The sequence below is a fragment of the Antechinus flavipes genome, chromosome 1, assembly GCF_016432865.1.
Source record: "Antechinus flavipes isolate AdamAnt ecotype Samford, QLD, Australia chromosome 1, AdamAnt_v2, whole genome shotgun sequence".
Classification (NCBI taxonomy): domain Eukaryota; kingdom Metazoa; phylum Chordata; class Mammalia; order Dasyuromorphia; family Dasyuridae; genus Antechinus; species Antechinus flavipes.
The window spans coordinates 309185850-309213843 of record NC_067398.1 but is presented as its reverse complement, the minus strand read 5'-3'; the positions used below and the strand labels follow the sequence as shown (position 1 = coordinate 309213843).

The following is a 27994-nucleotide window of genomic DNA, read 5'->3' as shown; positions in this document are numbered from 1 at the left end:
CGACGCCTGGAATTGAACTGGCGGGAGTTGGAAGGAGCTGGTTCTCGCAGCTGAGCTGGGGGCACTTCGCGGCCTCGGCAGGGCCGGGGGCCCAGTGTCCCCCAAGAGTCGGAGGTAGTAGGAAGGGGCTGCCTCCCGTCCTCCTTCGGCGGCTGCAGCCATGGAGGACTCGACGGGGAAAGTGCTCAGCTGTGAGGAGAAGGAGAAGGTGCCCCTCTGGAGAGTGCGGGTGGGACGGGGCCTTGAGATATCTTGGAAGAGGGGGAAGGGTAAGGGATCTGGTCAGGGAGGACTTTCCTCAGTTTCCCCCCTGCAGAAAGTGAATCCTTGGAAGATCTCTCCTCCCTCTCCCGCCCCCGACCTCGTGTTTACTTCCGGCAACCACAACATTTCCTTAGCGCTTTGAAGTTTGCGGGAGGCTTTACACCTGCTATCTCTCCACCCTGGAAGAAGCTCCCCTCATTTTGCAGATGAGAGAAGCGGCGCAGAGGGGCGTGGGGGGGGGGGTCACGCAGCGTTGCTACTTCCTGTCTGACGCTGCATTTGAACTCAGGTTTTCCTGATTGAAAATCTAAGCGCTCCATCCCCCAATTCTGCCCCTCCCGTGGAATGTAAGCCCCAGGAGATCTAGCACTGTGTGGTTTTTTTTTTATTGTTCAGCACTGCGCCCAGTACTTAATCTTCAATTCAACAAGTATTTATTAAGCACCTATTCATGGGATGCTAAGCGCTACTGATGACAAACCCCAAATAACCTCCGTTCTTCTTGTTGCACTGAAGTATTGGTTCTCTCTCCTGTCCCTCCTTCCTCCATCCCCCCGAAAGAGGGGGAGGAGGGGGCGGAGAGAAACCAAACGAGGTTAGGGGAAAAAATCCAGGGAGTGTTTTCAGAGAAATTCAGAAACTCAAAAATCAAATTGCATGCTTCCCCTGTTCTCATTGCAAAAGCGCTGACACTTCCTATCTGGACCAGCCTCTTATCTAAGTCTAGGTGGGCGGACCTCTATTCCTTTGGTGTTTCTTTTGGAAATCATTCATTCTAGATTGCTGCTTTTCTCTCCCCAGTTGAAGGAAAAGCTGGCATTCTTAAAAAGAGAGTACAGCAAGACATTGGCTCGATTGCAGGTAGGACATTTTTTTCCCTGAAAAGCAAATGCTGCCTTCACAGATGACAGTATTATCATACTGATTATTATCACTTTAGTGGAAAAAGCTTTGAGGAAACTTAATTTTATTGAAATTGCTCCTGGACTTTTGTTTTGTATAGCGGGCTCAAAGAGCTGAGAAGGCAAAAAATTCTTCAAAGATTGAACAGAATTGCATGCTTAAACAGGATTCCTCAAAACAAGCAAACTCAGGTAAAAAATCAGCCAACTTATTTTGTTCATTTATACCTGTTGAACTCATTTGGATATTATCTTACAAACCAGAAAGAATTTTTTTTATTTACTTTTTTTTTGTTTAATCTTTTTATCTCTCAGCCTTTAAATGTAAATCTTGGTTAAAATGGGGCGAAAGAAAAAATTTAGGAAACAAAGGAAAAGAATTTGGAGAAATAGGTAATTCTGGATCAAGTATAGGGGGAAAACACCCTTTTCTCAATGAAATTAATTCTGTATTTAATTAGCTTTAAGATTATGGTAACTAGCAAGCTGTTCACAGTTTTAATATAGTGCAGTTTTGTAACCTCTTTAAGTTTGGGAAATGTATCTTGTTTATTTTTGTTTCTTCCTACAACCTACCACAATGCACTAAACATTCAGCACTTAGTTCTGGAAGAGTAACAACTTTTAGTGAAGTGTAACAATTTATATTCATATAGTATTTTGTATTCTTTTTTTTATTATATATTGTCTTTTTTTTTTAATTCCTACAACATTCTTTTGAGGTAAGTAGGACAGGTATTATTGGCCCAGTTTTATAGATAGAAAATTATACCTCTAAGAATTCTTATTTGTTCATGGCTATCAGTTGGTAAGTAAAGGAGACAGGACTTAAATTCAGATCTTTTTTTCTTGGCCTATTGATTTTTTTCCCCCACATTAGTGTAATATCTCCTTTATAAAATGTTTCATTTTCACAAAAATTATAGTTTAGTGCCTAACATCCTAGTCATAAACTATTTTTGTCTCCCCAGAGCCAGAAGATAAATTCTCTCCTGATGATAAATTAGAAACAGATACACTACAAATCGATGCCTGTCTTGATGCAGAAATCAAGGAGAAAACCACAGTCACACTTGACTTTGAGTCTGAGTTATTGAGCACTGGCAATGACTCATCAGGAATATGTCCTGAACATGTAGGTGATAACTGCCAGAAGAATTTTTTTAATAACATTACTGAACCAGATAATGAGAAAAAGCAAAATAAACAACCACTGAATAGAATGAAGAACCGAAAAAAGATACTGGTAACAAAAGGAAATGAATCTTTCTTTGGCTCTAATTCACTTATAAATTCTGGACACAGACAACAAAAACAAAGATCTGCTATAGAAAATCCTGAGTTGCCTGTGTTTCAGATAAGAAATCAGTTTTCATGTGATAAGAATGAGATTCAGAATTCTCCAAGACCAATCACAAAAATCAGGGAATGTCTTGTTGCTGCAGCTACTGAACTTGAAAATGATGCCAGTGGAATTTTGAAAGATCTTCCTCAGATAGCTGCTCTTTCTTTACATAATCCTTTGGATGACAGTAACATTCAGCAGCTTGGGTGTTTTCCTCCTGAAAAAATCTGTGATAACTATAAACTGACTACTCAGTGTTCAATGAACCTTCCTCATACTTCACCTGAAAAATTAGAGGAAGGAAAACAAGAATGTGTTATCTCTCCAGGTGACCTAATGGTAAATGATGATATCAATGTGGATAAGATGTCAAACATTCTCATCTTGCCATCAGATGGCAAATCATTTTCTGCAGATGAGCTTAATTATTCATTATGCAAAAATACACATATGGATGAACAGAATCATAGCTTGAAGCCTTTAGAATCTTTTAGTAACTTACTTGATAGTAGAAATGAAAATCTTCAAAAGAAAGAGGTCCTCAGTGAGAATGTGAGTCCTTCCATAGAAATGATCTCTCCTGGTCCTTCAGAAAATCCTTTAAATTCTTGTACAGTGTTTGATGGTCTTCCTTTTCCTGTGGAGTATTATGTTAGGACAACACGACAAATGTCAAATTGTCAGAGGATGATAAACCTGGAAGCTGTAATTCAGAATCAATTAGGTGTAAAAAGAAAAGGATTTAAGCATAAATGTAAACCTGTTATGAAAAATTTGGATCTGTCCTCCCAAGAGCAAAGTGAATTTCCATTATTTGACCAAGGGAATTCAAGTAGTCCTTTACAAAAGTCTTTCTCATCAACTCCTGAAGGCAGCCCTAATGCTTTGCCTAAAAAAGACAATGATTTTGCTTTGAACACTTGTAAAAGACGATCAAGTAGAAGACAGAGAGGGAAAAGATTCTTTTGCAAAAAAGTAGATGATCCAGACTCTGAACTGCAAGTTGCTGATAAGCTGAGTATTAAAAATTCCAAGGAAGATGTTGCTTTGTGCAAAGAGATTCCAAAGAAAAAAGAACATGTTCAGGGTCAAAAAAAAGTCACAGGCAGATCAAGGTGTACCCTTGTTAATGTTGACAAAAAAGCATCCACATCAATAACACAAGGTATTGCATGTTCAGTTCTTTATTTCTAAATCAGATGTGTGTTCTGTACCACAAAACCCATTGCATGTTAAAGTCTATCCAAATGTTATCTAATTCACTGGGAGGAGCTGTAACACATGATAGAGATGAGTTAGGAACCAAACTATACCGTTTCTATTTGAGAACCAAATCTCAGAATTTCAGCCTCCAGCCCAGCTTCATGGCTTGAAGTCAGGCAGGAATTCCTAGTTTCAGATCCTGTCTCAGGTACATATTAGTTATGTCAAAGTAGGCTACTTAACTATTTTGTGCCTGAGTTTTCTAATTTGTAAAATGGGCTTAACAATAACACCTACCTCTTAGCATTGTCATGAGGATCAATTGACAAAACATGTAGAAAGTTTTGTAAAATTTTAAATGATACGTCAATGGTAACTATGATTATTAAGAGTAAAGTAAAGTACAGAGTACTTAAGTATTAAGAGTAAAGAAAAACCTCTGAACTTATGTAGTTGCCTCTGAATAAAGTCCTTTTACCAAAAGTGATTTGTCTAGTCTCTAGGACATAAAAATTAGAAACAGGGGCAGTGTTTAATGAGTATGTCTCTGAAGCATTTTTAGTTTTACAAAGTTTTTCTTTACAGCAATCTCATGAGATAGGTAATGCAAGTATTTCAGTTTTATGAATGAGAAAACAGATCCAAAGAGCTCGTGAGTCAACTGAGGTTACATAGTGTCAGAAGTAGTACATGAATCTTCTGACTTCTAAATTTAATGCTCTTTCTTGTATTGTTCTGCCTCCCATCACAAAGTAATAAGCTTTCATTTCTGTTAGTATAGGAAATCAAATTCATTAGGACTGTTGCAAAAAAAGTGGTTTGGGCATATTCTCCTGAGACCCAAACACATGCACAGAAAAGTCCTCATGTTTCTATACTCTTCCTTCCCTTTCATGGTCCCATTAATATTTCCAGTCAAAACCTAGATCAAGGTATACTTTTGTCTCATGGTATGTTGAATTCCTTAATGCAGCTTTAAGAGTAGTACAGTGCATGTTAAAAGTAATATAGATTCAGGGAATTAACAACAGAAAGTATCCTATTGAAGTTGAAGTAAAAGTTGACTCGTAGCTAGGTGTCCCTGCTTTTTAATAATTTTTTTTAAAGGCAGAAACCTTATTTTCAGTATTATAATATTGCAAGTATTATTTAAAAATGCTCTAATGACTTATTTGAAACTTATTCCAACGCCAATCAAAAACCTGTTTTTCCTCTCAGATTTTAATTTTTTCTTTTTTTTTTTGTTAGGGAAACTAGATTATATTCAAAATAAGAACCTTCATTCTTCTATTGGTAATGACTCCTTGATTTTGGATGATACCAGTTTTGATCTTTCATTTCATCTTAAGAATGAGATACTTAGTTTTGAGAAGTTGTCGGCAGGAAGCAACAGCATCACTGACTTTGATTTGCCTGATGAGGAGTTTGGTTTTCTTAAACTTGAGAAATTAAAGTCTTACTCAGCAAAAGAAATGAAACCCTTTGAATCAGGAGATGGAAAAAAGTGTAATGAAGATAACTGTGTTTCTTTGAAGCAACTGGTGCCTAAAAAAGACATTACAGAAAAGGAGAATTTAGCGAATGATATTACTGTAACAAGAAACTCACATCCAAAAAAACCAGAGTGTATTCCTCCAAATATGTTACTTTTCACACCTTCTAGTACTAACCTGCCTGCCACAAATAACCAGGTTGAAGCAGATATATGTTCTCCTGTTTTCCCTATCCTCGGTCCTACTCCAGTTTTTGGCTCCCAAATTCACAGTGGAAATATGGCTACAGAAATTACTGGACCTACTTTTTGTACACCTAAACATATTTGCTTGAAAGAACCAGACAGTCTTACTGGAAATAATCAGTGTAATAATTCACCTAATATGTTGAAATTGGATGCTAACATACATTCATTCGACAGGGAAGTAAAAAAACAGCCTGACCAAATAGTATCTTGTGAAAAGAAATTTGATAGTGACTGTAATCCTCAAGAAACTCTTCCATCTGTTGATTCAATCACTTTCAAAGAAAAACTATTATTGGAAAGCACTTTCCAGGTATGATTTCACTTCTTAAATGAAAAAAAAAAGGATTGATGCTTTTCATTGTTATGCTTATTTCTAAGTATATGCTTTCTCTTATATCAAATAGCTAACATCAAAAAAGAAAGGAAAAAGGTGGTTTAACAAAACGGAGCAATGGTTCTGATTTGTCTATATGTGTCATATTCCACACTCACTACAATGAAGAGAGTGACAGACATTTTCCTAACTTAATCCAAGTTGGTCATATTAATTACACAGTGCTCAGTTTTAATGTTCTTTCCATTTCCATTGTCATTATATATGTTGTTTTCGTGCTTCTATTTACGTTGCATTGATTCCTCTATAGGCTCTCAAGCTTCTCTGGCATATAATAGGTGCTTAATAAATGTTTATTGATTGATTTCTTTAATTCTTGTAATTTTTTTATGGCTCAGAAATATTTTTGCCATATTCATGTACCCCATAGTATATAATCATTTCCCAATTGATAAGTATTTTGTTTCCAAAAGTATTGCTATTATTGTTTAACTTTTGGGCTTTCATCTCTTTAGCATATATCTCTAGAACTGGGATCTTTGGATTAAAAGATGTGGATATTTTAGCCACCTTCGTAACAATTGCCAATTGCTTTCCAAAATGCTTTTCCATCTTTTATCATCTATGTCATTTTTCTGAGCTTGGTTTGAAGCCTCAAGAATTTTTTTGATTTGAGTTTCCTATTAACAGTGATTTGAAGCAGTCATTCATGTTGTTAATAGTTTGTAATTTGTCTTTGAAAAATTATTTGTTCATGTCCTTTAATCACTTATTCATTAGGTAATGACTCTTAATTCTTGGATATCTGAGATAAAAAAAATATTCTTTTCTAATCAACTTCATCTCTTAATGCATTATTTTTGTTTGAGGAAAAAATTTTCAATTCCATGTTAAGAAAGTTGTCTTATTTTGGGGGCTCTATAGGTCTCCTTTCATTAGGAATTCTCTCCTTTGCTATAGTTGTGAAAAGTACTTGACTATTGAAATATGCATATGTACATATATATCTATGTCATTTGGGTTCTTAATCCTTTTAAAGTCATGAACCTTATTCAGACTTGTGGAAGGGGTCCATAACAGCAGTCTAGTTAAATCTATGGACTTGCTTTCAGAATTTTGTTTTTTAGTGGATAAAGTAAAATGTATAGGATTATAAACTCAATGATTAAATTAAAATAATTATCAGAAGTCTAAAAAAAAAATTCATGGGCCCCAGATTTAGAACCCCTCCTTGGTATGAGATGTGGGTCTACACTTAGTTCTTGTCAAATAGGTAATTCTTTCTAAAGTTTATATTGTCTAATACTGAATTACTGTGTTTGTTTCTAAATCTTGCTTATCCTGTTTCACTGATTTTTTTTTTCTACTTTTTAACCAGTTCAAAATGATGATTACTGCTTTATAATATAATCTCAGGTCTGTAAATGGCTATTCCTTCATTCCTACTTTTTTTTTTTCATTATTTCTCTTTGAAATGAAAATAAAAAGCACCAGAAGAGATGATATGAAATAGATTTCTCTGTTAGAGTGTCCCCCAACCAGGTCCAGTCACTCGCTACCCAGTGCACAAAGTGATCATGAGTATTTTATGAAACTGGGATTTTGGGGACCTCAGCTACAAGTCGAGAAGTAGACCCAAAAATATTGGGGTGATTTTCTTTGTTTCTGATAGATGCCATATAAGTATAAAAGCACCATGTGAAATGAAACTAAAGGCACCAGAAATGATTATGTGAAATAGATTTGGGGGAGTATAGTGGTTAGCAACATGGAACAACCATGATATAGACATCCTTCACAGGTTACACAGGTTTGCTTCTTATTTATCCACAATAGCTCAGCCAAAACTAAGGAAGACAAAGGTGATTAAGTAACTTGCTTTTGGTAAGCAAGTCTCTGGGGAAAGGGAGATAGGAAGGGTAGGAGGATCCAGGGAATAAGGGGTTTGATTGTCTGAAGATAATTGATCTAGACAGTTTCTAAGATTAAAGACAGGATGGATGGACAATCCTTTACTGTTTCATATTATTCTATGCAAACAGAACAGTCTGGGAAAATTGACCTGATTACATATAATCATATTTATTATTAATTATTAATATATTAATCATAATTAATAATAGGAATGGGATGGGCTTGTTTTAGCAGTTCCTGAGAATAAACTGGTTTAGAATTCACAAGCTGGTATAGAGTTCCCATCACTTTGATATTCTAAAATCTTTTGTTTATAGCAAATGAATTTTATTTAGCTCTATATATTACCCACTTGTTAAACATACTTTGTAGGAATGAAGTAAATATCTATTAAGTAATAATTTCTTGTCAAATTGACCCTAAATTTAGATGAAAACATTTAGAAAATGTTTTTAATGTGTTCTTTTGATATGACTAATATAATTTATCCTTAAAAATTGGAAAGTTGTATAAAAAGATCTTCCCTTTCTAAGGAAGATATTACTGGGGCTTATTGCTCATTTTAGAAAAAAAATATATAGAACATTAATGTAGATATGAGTCAAAAATTTTAAGTTAATATGCTGAATTTTTTCTCCCTTCAGACTAAGGTAAGAGGAGATCCTGTTGAAATTTGGCATGATAGTTTGGAACTGAGCAACCTACAGCTGGTATCAAAGTTAAAGGTCAGAAAACTATCTTTTTTACATTATTGTCTCCACAATTTCTGATAAATTAGATGAATTCTGAAAACAAAAAAAATTTTGATATGCTACTGCCTCCCATTTAAGAAAGTATATAAATATTTTTTAAATTCAAATTACAATTGAAACTGAAGTAAAATCAGTTTCAGTCATTTTTTTTCTGTTAAAAAGATTTTCTTGTAAGGGATATGGATATTTTAAATCTTTTTATGGATTCCAAGAGTAGCTTGTATAAATATTTTAAATTGAACAGGTTTTGTATCTGAGTGAAGGGAAATTACTCTTTCAACTTTCTTATAAAGAGGAGAAACTATAAACAAGGTAGTGTTTAAAATAGTGTACTTTGTACTTTCCTAGTCTGCATTTTTACTACAATTTCATTTGGCAAAGCAGCTAATGTTTAATTTGGTCACTGGGTTACAGGGTTTAATTGAACAAAGAAAGTATAGCTATAAATTATGATAGCTGAAAACAAATTAGAATTTACATGATAGCTAATGCCTAAAGAAGCCCTCCTTTTTTCATCTCCTCTTTCTCTCTTTCCTTCCCCCTTCCCCTCATCTTCATGCTATGTAATGGTATTTTTGATGCTCTCTGATTAAGGTTAATTGGGTTTTTTTTTTTAAAGTCCACACCTATAAATTAGGGAGTGTTATTTACATTATTAAAATATATTTTTATAAAAGGATTTACCACCAACTTCCTTTTAAGAAGTTTTAGAAAGGAGGTTTAAGGATGAATTAAATGAATAAAAAAATCATATTATGCACATCTTGTGGGAGACACTCTGCTTTGTGCTGCTGATATAAATGCAAAAGCAAAGATAGTTCTTGCCTCCAAGGAGCTAATATTTTAGTTAGAAAAGACAATAGTGAAAAGAGTCTGTTGGCTTAGAGGGACCACCTTAGACTTGAAAATTACTGGCTTTGTAGAGTGGCTTCTTCAAGAACTGAAGGAATAACTAGGCTGCTAATGAATTTGTTGTTCACAGGAAATGGGAAAAGTGAAGACCTAGCTGGGATATCTCTGATATAGTAGGCCAGATGAGGCAGTCACCAATCTGGTAGTTTTTTTTGAAATGTGATTAAGACTCCCCAATTTATAGGTGTGAACTTTTAAAATAAAATAAGATAATTATCTTTATCAGGATGCCATTGGCAAGAATGATGATTAAAAGAAGGGAATAATCCAGGAATATACTATTAGATAAACTCTTAATTTCAGTTTACAGGACTGAAGTCATTTAATCCAGTTGCTTTATTTTATAGCTGAACTATAATTGAGAACTAGAGGAATTAAGTGACTTGTCGTAGGTTGTAGATTCAGTCTTATGTGGAAGACCTAGAGTTGCAATCCAGGTTCCAAGGCTCCAAATCCAAAGTGATTTATTTTGTACAATGTACCTTTACTGCATAAGATTTGATTGTACTCTTGATTAGTATACAGAATATGTATTTTTGCTTGCTAATACTTAATCTCAAGTTTATTATCCTTGTAGACATGAGAACAACAGTTAAAGTAAGTAAATCTTTGCAGATACAATGCAGATACACAATGCAAATGTCCTTCTATATTTCATGTACTTCAAATCTAAAATGAGTATTTTTTTGAAGTCATTTGTAATATAAAAATGGATGTCAATTTTGTAGGGGAAACTAGGACTTAAATATTTGTGTTCAAGTCAGTGAACTTGGAGCATCAACTCTATTGGGTGCTCAGTGGGTACAAAGATAATTAGGACCAAATCATATTCAGCACTTGAGGCATTTATTCTTCTGTTGACAAGACTCATGAATCTTAATTTTCCTTTGGCTGTAATATAACTTTAACCCTCTACTTTATTTAGGGTGCCATGGTAGAGTTATTTACATCTCAGGTTCTCTTAGGTCATCTGTTTATCCCTCCCCTAAAACCTCCATTCATACAGACGTCACAGAAACAGTTGATCATCCAGCCTCAGCTTGGATACTTTTCTTTTTTCTTTTTTTTCTTTTCTTTTTTTTTTAGCTTTATTTTTTTATTTCATAGCTTTTTATTTACAAGTTATATGTATGGGTAATTTTACAACATTGACAATTGCCAAACCTTTTGTTCCAATTTTTCCTCTCCTTCCCTCTACCCCCTCCCCTAAATGGCAGGATGACCAGTAGATGTTAAATATATTAAAGTATAAATTAGGTACACAATAAGTATACGTGACCAACCTGTTATTTTGCTGTACAAAAAGAATCAGACTCTGAAATATTGTACAATTAGCCTGTGAAGGAAATCCAAACTGCAGGCAGGCAAAAATATAGGGATTAGGAATTCAGTGTAATGGTTCTTAGTCATCTTCCAGAGTTCTTTCACTGGGCATAGCTGGTTCAGTTCATTACTGCTCCATTGGAACTGATTTGGTTCATCTCATTGCTGAAGATGGCCAGGTCCATCAGAATTGATCATCATATAGTATTGTTGTTGAAGTATATAAGGATCTCCTGGCCCTGCTCGTTTCACTCAGCATCAGTTCGTGTAAGTCTCTCCAGGCCTTTCTGAAATCATTGGATACTTTTCTTGATGAGGAATTAATAAAATGTATATAAAGCAAATTTGATATTACAGGGAGCCATTACTTTTGGAATCTAGAGACTTGACTGTGAGTCAAAACTTGGCTGTTTAATTTTATGTGACCTTTTGAAATCACTTCAATTCATTTTTATCACCTATAAAATGGAGATTATAATACTTATACAATCAAAGGATGGCTATAAAGGAAATACTTCATAAACTTAAAGAATGATTGAAGTATGCAGTCTTGTTATTATTTCTTCACATTAACTTTTCCTCCTTTGTAACAGAATCCTTCAAATTCCTGTTCTGTGGATGTGAGTACTGTGTGGTGGGAAGTAACTGGCTGTAAGGAATCATGTATCATAACTGCCTGTGAATTTACAGTTTCTCTCTGGAAATCTCTGGATGACTGGCAGTGGAGAAAAGTTCACACATGGCACTTCACAGAGGTAGGAATCAGAGATATTTGTAAGTGGAATTGACCATAAGCATAGGTATAAGGATTAAGAGGTACTGCTTATTCACAAAGCAAATATTGGAAAGCACGAAAGAATCTTATCCATATCACTAGTTTTATACAAGCCCTAGAATTTTGTCAGATTTCTTATTTGACTTCCTGTATTTGCTTTTACTTCTGCTTTCCAAAACATGATTCTACTTTCTGCCAATTATATTTATTTTTATTGTTGGATCAACAAAAATTTTTTGTTCTTTACCAAGCTTTTATTAATACTGATCCCTTTCCCAGAATGTTATTCATATACTAAGAGATATTTATAGATATATAGTTTTTTTGGGGGGGTTGGAAGCAGTGTGTTAGTTTGCTATTTAAAATGAAATAAAGAAAACACTCACGAAATGGTTCTTTTGTTGTTTTAGATTCCAGTACTACAAATTATTCCACTTTGGGATGCTTGTAATCTTGTGTGTATTGCTTTGGGACATCTAGAAATTAGAGAAATCAGGTGTGTAAATTTAAAGCTATGTTTTTTTTTTTTTTTTTTTATTATTATTGAAAACAGTAAATCAGCACATTGAGTGCCCACTATTCTATACTAATCTTTAAATACCTATTTATTCACAGGATAAGGATTTTGAAAGAATTTTGATTTATATTAAAAGAGTTAAGTCTATAAACTCATAGGCAGTAAAATGGCATTCTTGAATAAAGCATATTTTAGTGGAAAGAGTGATGAATATGTAGTCAAAGGAGGCCTATATTTATATTTCACCTCTGATTCATATTAGCTATTTGACTTTGATCTTTCTGAGCCTTAGTTTCCTTGTCCAGAAAATGGGAAAATGGGGGAGATAAAAAATGTTTCTTATGAGGATGATGTTTTGGAAGTCTTAAAATACCATATAAGGCTAAATAAAAAATGATTTCCTTTTAAAGTATGACATTGTAAAGATGTGCCATTTCTATATCTCAAAAAAAAAAAAAATTCCTTCTGTATTTTAATCTATGCCCCATTTTTTTCCTTATGTTTTCTTTCATTCTGATTTGGTTTAGATTATTATTTTCTTCTGGTGAGGATGAATGCTTAAAGCAGTCACTTGTAAAATCTGGAAATATAAAAGCAGTGCTTGGACTTAGACACAAAAGACTAGTCTGTAGCAATGGGACCCTTCATGATCACCAAGTAGACCTCATGACCTTTTCAGGATCTGGAAGGTAAAAGAAGCATTGGTTACACAAATACATCCTTTTTATTTTTTAAGATAAGGAGCTAATTTGGTCACAGGTCTTAAAGTACAAATTGGGTGACAAAAGGGGTGGTTTCCCTGTCTTATGGGCATAACTAGAAGGAGCAGAGGCCAGCTGAGCATTTTGGGGAATTTTTCCAGAAACAATTCAGATACATTAGGAGAAGGAGCCATAACAGGTGAAAGTAGTAGAATAGAAACAGAGAGAGAGATAGCTAGAGCAAGAACTCTGGTGCAAGGTAGTTCTGTTAGCAGAACACATGTCCTTCTGGTAGGACGGCAACAAGGGAAAAAATTTGTTTAGGAATTAGGAAATTATCTTTGTCCTTATTTTATCTTGAATGGTATTGAAGAGCTACCATTATTCAGTTTTCTATTTTCTGTTTTATCTGATTTGGCTAAAAAGAAATAAGCAAGAAAAGAAATAGAAATATTCTGCTTAGAAAAGAATAGAATTAAATTTTTGCTTTTTTTGTCAAATAATCTTTGAAATAATGAATACTAAGTGTCTTTGCCACATTTGGTATGTAGAAAGACTATGTTCTTTTCTTTAAGTTGCTTATACTTTTAAAAACATGGCATTAAGAATTTTTTTATTTGTGTTTTTTTCTTATTAAATTTTATGAAGTGATCTCTTTCTGGATACTAGATTAGTTTTGGGGTAGAGTTTAGTATAGCGGCCTGTCTAGAAAAATCTTCATTATGAGGTTCCAATTCTTAATATTCATTAAAATCTAGAAGTAAAGAAAAACAAACTTTGATGTCTCCAGAAGAAACCATCTTGGCTTTTGCTGAAGTTCAAGGAATGCAAGATGCTTTGCTTGGCACAACCCTGATGAGCAATATTGTTATCTGGTAAGTTTTCCTTTTGTAGTGAATTTTGAAGTTACTATGCAATAAAACTTCATTAATTCCTATCTAGAGTGGAAAAGGTCATTCTGAATTATAAAGTATATGTGCATAAATAGATTGCTTTTTATTTCCAATTCAGAAGAAAAATAATCTAGCATCCATGTTTTTTCCTTTGTTTTAATTCATGCTTTTTCTTTATGCTACATTTTATTTATTTTTTAATATATCTCACCACAACACTGAGCCATCCCTTATAACAAAGATTTTAAAAGATAGAATGAAAAAAAAGAAATTCAGCAAATTCAGCTAATACATAAACTAGGATGATGCAATGTTTCATACCTATAGTCCCTTATTTTTGGAATGAAAGAAGGAAATTGACTTTTAAAAACTTTTTCTGAGGCCAAACGTAATCATTATAATAAAATATTTTTGAGGAAATACAATTTCATTCTTTTCAAGTATGTATAGTAGCCAGAATTAGAGTTTTTTAAAAGTTTTTGAGAAAATGAGATGAATATGTGCTTAAGCGCAGATATCTTTATTTTTATATATATATATATATGCATGCATGCATATATGTAAATACACAATTCATATTCACATCCACCCACAGACACACACATACACATATATCTATATACACACATACATAGTTCACATGCATACTCTGACATAGATATGAATGTGCATTTATCCATATGTAAACATGCATTTAAAATAATAATGTGGCTAACATATAATGTAAATGTCTCTCTTGATTGAATCTTTAAATTTGACTTTATCCCAAGATCAATAGCCTTCTTTTCTAGTAAATTCTACTCCTTGTTATAATATTTCTATATACTTTAATTCCCCTCCTTAATTTACCTATTAACCTTCCCCTACCTGTGGATCCCTCCCTTATCTTCTCCCCTCACCCTTTCTTTCTCTTTTTATGCCATTCCCATTAGTCTACACACCTTATCCCACTCTGATTAATCAATCTAAACACCCTTCTTTATCTTTACCATATCTATTTTATGCTATCCAAATCTCCCTTTATCCCTTTCCCATTAATCTACACACCTTGTCCCACTCTATATACTGTATATACACTGTGTAGTGTATATACACAAGTATACTTGTGTATACTCAAGGTATATACATCCTTCTACATCCCATTTTATCCTGTTCCATTTGAATGGGGCAAATTGGATGACGTTTTCTCAGTTTGAGACTAAGTCACATGATCCCTGTTCCCAGAGCCAGAAGATCGGGTCTTGGACTTTGGGTTTCTCTAGAGGCCTCTAGAGCATATGGCCTTTAGAGGTAGGATCCTCAGGAAATTACAGGAAGTGACATTGACCCATAGGAAACAGATAACATTGGTGACCATTGGTAAAAGATGGTTAGGTCCTTTTAGTTTATCCAGTAAAAAGTCTTGGATCTTTTGCTATTTAAACCCTGACAAGCCAGAAGCTGATCAGGTTCCATGAGCACATGGGGGGAGCTTGGATGACTCCCAGTATATATCTGGGCCTCTCCCTGCAGGGCCTAAATAAATACTTTCTCATTGTACCTGAAGATGACTCTGATTAGTTAATTTGGGAAAGGGGGCCTAGCACCCATCCCACACACATTCTTCCTTCCTTCCTCCCGCATTTCTTTATAGATTTTGAAGAGTGTTATTATACCCTTTATGGTATATATGTACTATTGCCTATTTAACCCATTCCCAATGTGAGTAGGTTTTCAGAACTATGAACCTTCCTTTCCACTGTAATGCCTTTATATATTCTTCCTCTGTACCTTATTTGTAGAATATAATTACTATTTTTACCTTTTCCTAAGAAGTTTTGCTTCTTAGAGTCATATTCATACTCAACTCTGCCCCAATCTTTCTTTTGAGCTACCCAATTACTGGCGTCAATCTTAAATTTCCATGTAAATAACATGGAACAATTTGTCCTTATTAAGTTCCTTGAAATTATTAATCTTTGATATTGGCTCTTTTTTTTTTTTTTAAGTTTGGGTTTGGTTGAGATAAAATTCTGAAAATCTCAAGTTCCTTGAATTTTTTTTCATTCAATATTATGGATAATTTTGCTGAATATGATTTTTTTTAGCCATAAGCTTAGTTCCTTTGATTCTCAGTACGTATTTTTTATTGTAGCTGTTGATATGTCTTCTACAATTCTAATTGTAGCTCCACTATAATTGAATTGTTTTTTCCTTGTTTCTTGCAAAATTTTCTTTTTGGTCTGGGGTATTTGAAATTTAGCAATAATGTTTTCAATGGTTCTAGGCTGTCAAGAAGATAAAATGGACATCTCTCAGCTAGGTATTCATGGTTCCCCTCAATCTAGCCATGACTTGCATCTCTAACCTTATCATTGACTACTTTCCCCCTTGAATTTTTCTTATTTGAACTTTCCTTCTTGTTTCAGAATATACCAGGAAAATTACCATTTCTGTATCTGTTCATGTACCACTGGATTACCTTTTCAACATCTAGTACTTATTATTTTGTAGCTTGTATTATATATATGCACACCCTCCTATTAGCACCTATTATTTATACTAAGAATAATCGTGTGTGTGTGTGTGTGTGTGTGTGTGTGTGTGTGTGTGTGTGTGTACAAATAAAAAGTGTTATTGATACCCAGAGGGAGACATCACTGTTATGGTTAATGGTCAGGGAACTCTTTGTGGAAGACTTGAATTAGGCCTAAAAGTAAGGATAGAATGTACATAAGCAGAAGAGAGACTGGATAGGAAAGAACACATGGCATTCTAAGTTAGCAGAATATATGAACAAAAGTAGAAGCAGAGGTGCTTTTGTGGGAGTAGAAGGATTATTAAATTTAAGAATCTACATTAATATCAAAAACATTTATTAAGTGCTTCATGTTTACAAGGTACTGTGTTAGACTCTGAGAATATGAAGTTGAAATCATTAGATTTAGACCTGTATTAAAGAGGTTGTTTAATGCCAGCCTAAAGAATTTAGACGCTATCTTTGAAAAAATGAGAAACCACTGAAGACAGGGGAAGTGACATAAGGAAAACATAACTTTTAGGTGACTAAATCTGGCAACAGTATGTAGGATGTATTGGGTAGAGAAGAGACTAAGTAGGCAGCAGAAAAAGCTGTTTTGTTAGGAACAATTAGGAAGCTAATGCAATAGATTGAGAATAAGATTATAAAATTTGCATTATGATGATTATAGTGGGAGTAGGAAGGGAGACAATGAATGAATATTAAGAAAGAATCTATGTGAGTTGTCCCACTAGTTAGATATTAGGTAGAAATCAGAGATGACTTTGATTTAGGCCATTAATAATTGAGAGAATGAAAGAAAAAGAAACTCAAGAGAAAGAGCTAGTTTAGAGATGGGAAGGGGAAAACATTTCCCATGTTTAGTCTGAGGTGATAGCAAAACATCTAGTAGAAATAATCATTGTGCAATTGAGAAAAGCTATTCAAAAGAGATGAGAAATGAAAGTAGATTTGGGAGGCACTAGTATAGAGCTTATGGTTGGTTATAGATGTAAAAGGAGATAATCACTGAGCTAGTATTTTCATTTGGATGATAATTCATTTTGCCACAGTTTAATAACAGCTCTGCTTCTTTTCTTGCCTAAAGAGTTTAGGTTCCTAGTTTCTAGGAAGTTGAAAGTAGAATGTAGAGAAATCAGTATTGTAATTATTCATGCCCTATTTCTATAAAATGAAGCCTTCAAAAGAATTTAATTCAATAATCATTTTGTGAAGCACCTACTATATACAAGGTACTTTATTATATGGGATATAATATCTTGAAATATAAAAATAAAACAGTAATCCTGCCCTCACTGAGCTCACTTTTTTTCTATGAAGTTTAAGAGAAAACCCCAGTGGTACCATTCTGAAGAAACCCTGGGAATTCCTAAGCAAATTGGTTTCTGCTCTAAGTGATGAAATTCAGTATTAGTTTTCATAACTCTCATTAAAGTTAAGTAGAGGTTCTATTATACTTTTACTTTCTCTTTTTTTTCTCTGCTCTCTCATTTTATATTGGTTTTTTTCCTTCCCCTTTTCTTTATCCCCATTTCATTCTTCTTATTTTTCTAAAAGTTCTGTTATTATTTGAATGTAGCTAGCTGGTGTCGTAAATAGAATGCTGGACTTTAAGTCAGGAAGCCCTGAGTTTAAATTCAGTTTCAGACACTTACCAACTGTCTGGCAAAGAGCAAGTCACTTGATCTATCTGCTTCAGTTTCCTCATCTGTAAAATGGAGATAATAATAACACTCATTTACCAAGGTTTTTGTGAGCATCAAATGAGATTATATTTGTAAAGCACTATGCAAACCTTAAAGTGATATTTAAATGTTAGTTTATTATTATTATCTTAACATGTATCTTTTGAAGGCCTACTAAAGTCTCTTACCTCCCCACCAGATGAATCCTTTTGATTTTTCCTCAAATTCATTATTATGAGAACTTCCCAGACCATCGTATGTTTTAGAAAATTTAGAGATCACAGGATATTTTATACTTAAAAAAGCTGAAAAACTTTAACAACTTGCTTGTGTATTAATCTGCTGAACCCAATAGAATGAAACATGAAAAGATTCCTGTTAATGAGGTTTTTCCTTTCAATTCCTGATGTCATAGCAAATCTTTAGTAGTTTTTTGTTTTGTCTGATTCTTTGGGACCCTATTTGGGATTTTCTTGGCAAAGATACCAGAGTGACTTACCGTTTCCTTTTCCAGCTCATTTTATAGATGAGGAAACTGAGACAAATAGGGCAAAATGACTTGCCCAAGAGTCCTACAGCTAGTACTTATCTAAGGCTGCATTGAACTCAGATCTTCCTGACTCCAGGCCCAGCATTCTATCCACTGAGTCACGTAGGTATCCCATGACATAGCAAGTACCACCCCAATTTAGTGTGACAGTTTAGCCTAGTTAGAGAGCGAATGTGTAGATCTGTAATTGACTTACTCAATGGCTATAAACTAGACTCTGTCCCTTAGTTTTTCAGTAATTTATTTCATGGGAATTTTGTGAGAGAATGCATAATGTAAAATTCAGTTTCCTAAAATGAAAGTAATGGCATTCTTTCTTGAATATTAAATTGCCTATTTAAGGGTTATAAAAATTCTTATTTCATTGGTATTTAGGAACTTAAAAACTGGTCAACTTCTGAAAAAGATGCAAATTGGTACTGCCTACCAAGCTTCAATATGTCACAAAGCCTATTCTGATATGGTATGTATCTTTCTTAAAGTTACTAGTGTCTTATTTGTATAGAAGTAGAAGTTCATTCTTCCGTTTTTTTTTATTTTTACAAAGGAGGGTAAGTAAACTTATTCTGATGTCATAAGTGTCATGGATGAAAAGAAATTTTGGAGTATATAACATTTTTATAGCTACAAATTCAATTACTATGAGTATTTAAGGGCTAATAGGCTTAGCAAGAGTGAGAAATAATTATGAAAAATATTTCCAATAACATTATCACTAGCTCTCTAGTTGGCTACTAAAATTATCTTATTTGCTCTAATAAAGGTGTCAGTTTACAATGAGTATTCTTATGATGAGAATTTTTATTTAATTTTTTAAAAACATTTTTTATTTTCAAAATATATGCATAGTTTTCAACATTCACCCTTACAAATTCAAAATTTTTTTTGTGTTCCAAAATTTTTTCTCCCTCCCTTTCTTTCACTCCCTCTCTTAGATACTGAGTAATACAATATATGTTAAACATGTGCAATTCTGATAAGAATTTTTTTTTAGAAGTATAAGGAACTACTTCCAAATTCTTCTATATCTCTACTCTTTTTTTAAAGAAAGTTCTTTGAAGTTTTGGTTTTTTTTCCATATAGGAAAGTTCTAATATAGGTGAGAGAGAAAAATGTTTTATACCTGGTGTGTTAGCTATCCTTGACTTAGAAGTTGCCCATCAACATGAAAAGCTCTTTGAGGCCACTATCATTAGTAGTGCCATTTCTTGCAGATTCAGTAGCCATAGGATATTATCACTGCCACGCTATAGGTAGATGTGTTCCTGATACCCATAGTTGAAATATAATCACATTTTCCTTAAAAAAAAAAAAAAAACTCTTTGGAGTTCTTGTTAGATTTTATAGTACCATTTGTTCCAGGTTATTCAGCTACTTCATGGATAAAATATGACTTTTGTTAGCTGATCTGGGAACCTAGTTACTATTAACACTGTTGTTTTTGAGAAAATACATTCTAAGTTCCCAACAGTTTATCCAAAAATAAACTTTTGAAATAGTATGAGCTGGAGATTATGTTCATCAACATGTCTCAGCATCTTGAATTTATTTATTCCCCTTGGCCAATTTTTTTTAATTTTAATTTTATTTTATTTAATAATAACTTTGTATTGATAGAATCCATGCCAGAGTAATTTTTTACAACCTTATCCCTTGCACTCGTTTATGTTTCGTTTTTTCCCCTCCCTCCCTCTACCCCGCCCCAAGATGGCAAGCAGTCCTATATATGTTAAATATGTTGCAGTATATGCTAGATACAATACATATTTGCAGAACTGAACAGTTCTCCTGTTGCACAGGGAGAATTGGATTCAGAAGGTAAAAATAACTCAGGAAGAAAATCAAAAATGCAAATAGTTCACATTCGTTTCCCAGTGTTCCTTCTTTGGATGTAGCTGTTTCTGTCCATCATTTATCCATTGAAACTCAGTTAGGTCTCTTTGTCATAGAAATCCACTTCCATCAGAATACATCCTCATACAATATCGTTGTCGAAGTGTATAATGATCTCCTGATTCTGCTCATCTCACTTAGCATCAGTCCATGTAGGTCTCTCCAAGCCTCTCTGTATTCATCTTGTTGGTCATTCCTTACAGAGCAATAATATTCCATAATATTCATATACCACAATTTACCCAGCCATTCTCCAATTGATGGGCATCCATTTATTTTCCAGTTTCTAGCCACTACAAACAGGGCTCCCTTGGCCAATTTTTAATGAAAAAAATGGAATGTGAAAATAGCAGTAAACATGCTAAACTAAGGGATGAGAAATGATTGCTATGGTATAAAGCTGAGGATTGGTATGGATGTTTTAGTGGATAACCAAGTGGGAGGGACAATATCTCTCTCCCATGTTGTATCATTGAGTGAAAAATGTAGAAAAACCCTGAGCTCAACTATCAACTAGTTCAGATTGAAGTGGATTTATCTACTACTACTTGAAAAATGCTTGATCAGTAGTTAAATCTTAGATACTATATTCTCATCATTAACATTTTATGCAACAACTCAGCATCAATTTTACTTCATTGCCACCAAATTATTTTAAAAAATAAAAAATTTCCTGATGGTTTCATTGAAAATCTATTTTTCCTTCCAAATTAGGGGCTCCTGTTTGTTGTTTTAAGTCATCCTCATGGCAAAGAAATTGAATCAATGGGAAGTCCTATATTTCGGTTGATTGTGATTAATCCTAAAACGGCTCTAAGTGTTGATGTAAGGCCCTACTCACTTCCCCAAGGCCATACTGGAAGGCAAGTGTACAGGAGATACAATATAAATTCTCATATTTCTTAGAAATAATTCTATCTCCAAAAGGTTTGGGAGCAGAGGAAGAGGTAAGGTGACCATTAAATTCCTACATGTGAAGAAGCAATGGTAAAACAATAATAATATTATCTAACTTTATATATAAAGTTTTTTAAAGTTTTCAGAATTGTTTAAAAATGTTTTTTTGTTCCACAAAAATAACCTAAGAAGGTAGATGCTATTTTTATCTTTATTTGACAAATGAAGAGTTGTCAAAAGACAAGTAGGTTTTTTATCCTTTAATTTGATAGCTATATTACCTATTATATTTTTAATCATATAATTATTTATTATTTATCATGTCTTCTAGCAGCCAAAAGACGAGTAATTTTTTAAATCACTAGTCTAGCTGATATCTGTATTGTTTCTTAATTCTTCTTAAACATAGTCCACAATGAGAGTGTTAAATAAATAATAGGTAGAAATATGACATGTTTATAAATTAAGCTCTTAAGATTCCTGTGTGTTGATGCTATTCACATGTGTTTTTACTGGATTTCATAGCAGTTCAATTTGTTTTTTGTGAGTCAACTTCATCATTTGTCATTTGAGCTAATACATATCTTTTCACTTCCTACTTTGTATATTTCCATAAAGAAAACTTAAAAAACACCACTATAATTTTACCTAGTTGGAAGTTTATATATATTCCTACCAAAATTTTTTATTTTGTATTTTATTTAGCAGCAATAAAACTCTCCATTTAAGGAAATTTTGTGAAAAGATTTTTTAGTTTTGTAATAGTTTATTTAGGTACCTTTGCTTTGAAATCATTGCTCTAGGGTCAATCTCAAGTTCATCTTCTCGTGGTGAAGCTTAAGCGTTTTTTAGGAATGATTTTAGGAAATATTTAACTACTAACACCATACCATTGATATGCTTTTTCACCAGGTTTCCTATGGGGAATACTAGTAGTACTTATTTGTGATGTCACTTTTTATTGTTATGGTAATTAGATCCTCTTTGAAGGCTTTTTTGAAATGAAATTTCTCTAACACTACAGCTGAAAATTTAGCAATGCAATGCAGTCATCTTTATTAACATATTAAATCTTATTTGTAACATATAAGTCCTTATATGTCAAATTTCTTCTTGTAATACTCAGTACATATATGTGTTCTAGATTTCTCTTTGTCCTATGCATTATCTTAATCAGGAAATTAAAGAAACTTTAAGATCATAGATTGAGAGCCCAAATGGAGCTTGGAGAAAATTAAATCCTATCCCTTTATTTTAACAGATATGGACACTGAGACTAGGAGGACTGAAATCATTTGATCAATAAATATTTATTTATAGCCTATATTATGTGCCAGTCACTATGCTAATTCACTAGAGATTCAAAAAGTAACAAAAGATAATCCCTGCGTTCAAGGAACTTGCAATCTAATGAAAGAGACATATGCAAGGTCTTAAAGATCTTAGATTTTTATCAGAGAAAGATTCTCTGACTATATATTCAGCCTTTTTCTTTTTTTTTTGGTGTCTCCTTAAGAGATCTTCTAGTTAAATTGAGGCCACTAAAAGCCAGTGGGTGGTAACACACTTTGCAAATTAACATAAGATAACTACATTGTAATACAAATGTGTGAATATGTCCAAGTGTCTTGGCTAATTGTCAAATCTTTCATTGCATTAATCTTTCAATGGAGATTTATCTAGAGATAGATAAAATATGTTATGGATGCTAGATCAGTAATGAGTCAAGTAATCTTTGAATTGTGTTGCTATAATTTAAATGCAGAAGTTTTTTTTGTTTTCTGTGCTTGGTTTTAGGTTTCTGGATGGGGACGTGAAGGATAATTTAGCAGCAGCTGTATTAACTTCTGGAACAATAGCTGTTTGGGACTTGTTTCTAGGACATTGTAGAGCTCTGCTTTTGCCCAATTCTGATGGAAATTGGTCTTTTGTTAAATGGTCAGGTACAGATTCTTGTCTACTAGCTGGACAGAAAAATGGAAGTGTGTTTGTGTATAGCTATATATGAGTCTTGGTCTACCAAGAGGAAATCAAATGGATTCATGGACATGTTTGAATGCCTTCAATATTTCTGGGATTGTGATTCAAAAGGAAAGTAACTGTCATCATGTTTTTCCACCTGATAACTTCTACTCAAAAAGTTAAGGTTGTTTCATTTTAATTTTGTTTATTCAGAAGTTTACTTTTGGTTCTGGGGAGTATGCTGACTTTGAATGTTTCATTAAATACTGAGTTTTTAAAAGTTGTATAATTTGGTTAATATTTTTCTTGGTTCCACATTTGCACTGAAATGGACAATCTAGTTGATAAGTTAAACTTGAAGTACTAATAAATTTTAGTTTTGTAACATTTTGTTTGGAAAATAATTTTTCCCCATTTACCAACTGTAAATAATTTTAAGAATTCTAAGGAAAGGGAATTTTTATATTATCTATGGCATCAGAGACTTTTCTAATACTTGATAGTAATTTTTGGTTAACTTATTATGGTGATTGTCAGTTAAATTGTTGTGCCATAGTTCTATTTTAATGTCCTGACCCAGTTTCCCTAATTGTCCTATTCAGTTACTCTACCTCAGGTTAGAACCATTCTCTCTTAATGTTTGATGGATAAAGATGTTTATCCATTTTAGACATCATTAGAATATCAGGAGCCTCTCCAGTACCTCCCTCCATTATGTCATCCTAGGTTCCTCCCCACATTGGGTCATCCCCATCCAGATATCGCCCCCATTATGTCATCAGTCTTGTTACCCTATAAAAGAATCTTGTATCTGACAGTCACTGCTGGACTCTTTGAGATGATAGTCTCATTCAGCCCTGAGACCAAACCATGGATCCATTTGGGCCCAGTAAATCTCTCCATTAAATAAATTATTAAATTGTTCTTTAATCTCTATCTTGCTCAGTTTCTCCGGCATTACAAAATATTTTCTATCTTCTCTCCAATCCTAACCCTCCCAAAAATTAATTGAACAAGCTCAAAATAAACCCAAATCTAGAAAAATAAAGCTCTTAAACATATATAGTCCAATAGTACAAATTGCGACATTGGCCATTCCCTAAAATGATTTATAAATATTTCAATCTTCTGGCTCTTGGTTTCTTGTTGCATTAATATCAGAGTTCGAAACTCTTAGAAAATTTTTCTCTAGAATGTTTTTCTCTATAGATTTTTCTCTTGGTTATGTTTATTTCAATCTATATCAGTTCATAAAAAATTTTCCAATTACCTCTAAAATTGTCTTATTTTGTTATTTCTTAATGCACAGCAATGTTCTATTACTTTGATATTCCATAATTTTATTAGCCATTCCTCAGTAGGATGGTTTCTTTGTTTCCATTATTTGGCTACTACAAAAAGAGTTGTTATGTTTTCACAGAGTAGGTCCTTTTCCTATTGATCCCTTTGAGGTAAGGGGCTGGTTGAGTCAAAGAATATTCAGTTTAGTTAAGGATTGTATTTGTCATTTTTCTCATCTTTGCTAGTTTAATTCGTTTGCATTTCCCTACCCAGGGGAGATGTACATGGGGAGAGATATACAAAATATATGCAAAATAGATACAAGATATTTTGGAGGGAAGATAGTAACCACTTGGCGATCTAAAAAGGCTGTATTTAAAGGTTTCATTATTGTATTGTATTTCTTGAAGGAAACCAATGATTAAAATTGAATGATTCCAAAAGGCAGAGGTGAGCAGGGCATACATTCCAATCATGGGGTCAATCAATGCAGAAATCATAAAGATAAGAGATAGAATTCATAATGCAAATGAAGAATAGTAATGTATCATTATCAACTAGGCTCTGCCAGTTATAATAAAAATGGCAATACTGGTAAATTTATAATAGTTTTCATGTTATGTCAACCTATCCAAGTGTTATATTTTACAGAATTCAAATGATAAAAATTCATTTGGAGAAACAAAAGATCTAGAATATCAAAAGAAATAATAAAGGGGAATGGCACTTCCAGACCAAAAATGATATTAACAAAATAGTAGTCATTATAGACATTTGGTATTGGTTAACAAACAAATAGAGAGATCAGTTAGACAGACCAGACAAGGGAGAATCCAAATACTATGGAATTCAATAATTCAGTGTTTGATAAACCTCAAAACAAGCTACTTAAGATAGAACTTATGTTGTATTCCATAATATAAAGTGGATAAATGATTTTATTATTAAAGGTCAGACTGATGGGGGGAACCCTGAAGAACTGTCCTCTCTGACTTTGTGGGGGAAGCCATGGGGTTAACTCTTAAAACTCTCCTCTGACAGACTCCCACCTTTCAGGCCAATTAAGTGGTTTCATTAAGATTAGCCTAGGACCATTCCCTATTTAGCTGGGATTTAAGTGGCCTCATTTAGCTGGAGATCTGACCTGGACCTGATATTTCTATTGAATAGCTGCACCCTCTATTGAGCTGAAAATTAGTCCAGGACCACTCTTAGTAGCTAGAACTCATTCAACTGGGAATCTAGGCCTGGGAGCCTACATTAAAGTGGCAACATTAAAGGAATGTCATTCAATTGAAACTTCAGTCTCAGATTTCCTATTAAAACGCAATTTTAAATTCATTTCCTTGCAAAGGTCTGAAGTAGGAATTATGCCATGCCAAGGGACCTCTCTCCCCTTGGTACAGCTACCTACCAGGACCCCTGCCAGCTGTGAAGAGACATTCTCTTCTCAGTGATAAACCTTTTGTTATTTTGTAATGCCGGAGAAACTGAGCAAGACAGAGATTAGAGAACAATTTAATAGTTTATTAAATGGAGAGCTATACTGGGACCAAATGGATCCATGGTTTGGCCCCAGGGCTGAATGAGACTATCATCTCAAAGAATCCAGCAGTGAATGTCAGGTACAAGATTCTTTTATAGGGTAGCAAGACTGATGACATAATGGGGGCGATATCTGGATGGGGATGGCCTAAGTGGGGAGGAAACTAGGATGAGGATGACATAATGGAGGGAGGCACCTAGGATGACATAATGGAGGAAGGTACTAGAGAGGTTACTAATATTCTAATGAATTGTCTAAAAGGATAAAGACCTTTATCCCATCAAACATTGAGAGAGAATCATTATAGCCTAAGGTCTAAGATATAAAACTTTTATCCTAATTTTAAGAGGGAATGGTTATAACCTGAGGCAGAGTAACTGAATAGGACAATTAGGGAAACTGGGTCAGGACATTAAAAGAGAACTGTGGCACATTTTCTCTGCCAGGGCTTTGCCACTGAGGAAGTCTCAAGGCCAATAAAATTTTCTTTTTTGCCACTAATATTTAGGATTCATGAATTCTTTCCCATTGGACCTGCAACGACCAGAAGGGGATTCCCACACCTCAACTTTCTGCACTGCCACTAACCACATCAAGACCATTAAAAAATCAGAGGCAAAGAAACTGGAAATTGAGTAGATGCCCATCAGTTGGAGAATGGCTGAATAAATTGTGGTATATGAATAATATGGAATATTATTGTTCGGTAAGAAACGACCAACAGCATGATTTCAGAAAGGCCTGGAGAGACTTACATGAACTGATGCTGAGTGAAATGAGCAGGACCAGGACATCATTATATACTTCAACAACAATACTGTATGATGATCAATTCTGATGGACCTGGCCATCTTCAGCAATAAGATGAACCAAATCAGTTCTAATGGAGCAATAATGAACTGAATCAGCTACACCCAGCGAAAGAACTCTGGGAGATGACTAAGAACCATTACATCGAATTCCCAATCCCTATATTTTTGCTTGCCTGCATTTTTGATTTCCTTCACAGGCTAATTGTACAATATTTTGGAGTCCGACTCTCTTTGTACAGCAAAATAATGGTTTGGACATGTGTACTTATTTTATATTTAATTTATACTCTAATATATTTAACATGTATTGGTCATCCTGCTTCTAGGGGAGGAGGTGGGGGGAAGGAAGGGAAAAATTGGAACAAAAGGTTTGGCAGTTGTCAATGCTATAAAATTACCCATGCATATAACTTGTAAATAAAAAACTATTTTAAAAAAATCAGAGGCAAATTAGATTTATATTTTTCACAGCTATGGGTAAGAAGGTAAATAAACAAGATATGAGTGTAATTATAAAAGTAAAAAGAGATAACTACTTGAAACTGAAAAGTTTTAACACAAATTTAATGAATCTAGTACAAAAAAATTTTTTTTTAATTCTCACGGGGGAAAAAAATCTTTATATCAGAGTATCTAGCATTTATAAATAATTACAGCCAAAAGCCATTTCCCAGTAGAGTCAAAGTTTATGAACACAGTTCTCAAAACAATTGCAAGCTGTTAACACTATATGAAAAAATGTTCTAAGTCACTAATAAGAGAAACATACACCAAAGCAATCTGTAGATTTCACTTCATGCACAGCAAATTTGCAAAGTTGACAAAAGATAAGCACATTGCAGGGATATGCAGGGATTGTGGGAAGATTGGCACAATAATACATTATTGGTAGAACTGTGAGTCAATACAACCATTCTAGAAAGCAGTTTGGAATTAAGAAATTAAAATACTCAAATATCTATACCCAATGTCCATTACCAAGTTTGCCCCTCTAAGGAGGCCATTCATTGCAAAGTCTCAAATATGTACCAAAATATTTATAACAACACCTTTGTGATAGTCAAGAATTAGAAACAAAATAAATTCTCACCTGTTGTGAAATGGCTAAATAAAATGTGGCACATGAATATAATGGAATGTTACTTGTTGTAGCAAATGATAAATATTTTTTAAAAATGAAATAATATGATAAATACATGGAACTGTGGGAAAAATTACCTTATCTGATACAGAGTGAAGTTAACAGCCAAGGAAATATGTATGACTACAAC

At 33.7% G+C, this 27994-nt stretch overlaps 1 protein-coding gene across 3 annotated transcripts; it reads left to right on the top strand.

Annotated features, from left to right (window-relative positions):
• The first annotated feature begins 7 nt into the window (after positions 1–7).
• On the top strand, positions 8–27989 carry PALB2 (partner and localizer of BRCA2). Of its 3 annotated transcripts, XM_051964670.1 has the most exons (14): positions 10–208; positions 1066–1125; positions 1268–1358; positions 2138–3676; positions 4963–5765; positions 8348–8428; positions 11284–11445; positions 11876–11961; positions 12510–12671; positions 13442–13558; positions 18708–18795; positions 20940–21088; positions 22920–23065; positions 26420–27989. In XM_051964670.1, the coding sequence occupies exons 1-14, from the start codon at positions 161–163 to the stop codon at positions 26548–26550; spliced, it is 3663 nt and encodes a 1220-aa protein (XP_051820630.1). In that variant the 5' UTR covers positions 10–160; the 3' UTR covers positions 26551–27989. The 3 variants fall into 3 exon arrangements, with proteins under 3 accessions (XP_051820642.1, XP_051820630.1, XP_051820637.1); XM_051964677.1 differs by lacking the exon at positions 26420–27989 and having other exon boundaries at positions 22920–24014; XM_051964682.1 differs by lacking the exons at positions 20940–21088; positions 26420–27989 and having other exon boundaries at positions 8–208; positions 22920–23044.
• The last annotated feature ends 5 nt before the right edge of the window (positions 27990–27994 follow it).

Bases quoted from the DNA above. Each gene is read 5' to 3' on its own strand.
- PALB2 (XM_051964670.1), top strand. From the start codon at position 161: ATGGAGGACTCGACGGGGAAAGTGCTCAGCTGTGAGGAGAAGGAGAAG. The intron at 5,766-8,347 runs GTATGATTTCAC...TTCTCCCTTCAG, and splicing joins TATTGGAAAGCACTTTCCAG to ACTAAGGTAAGAGGAGATCC. The intron at 23,066-26,419 runs GTACAGATTCTT...ACTAATATTTAG, and splicing joins GTCTTTTGTTAAATGGTCAG to GATTCATGAATTCTTTCCCA.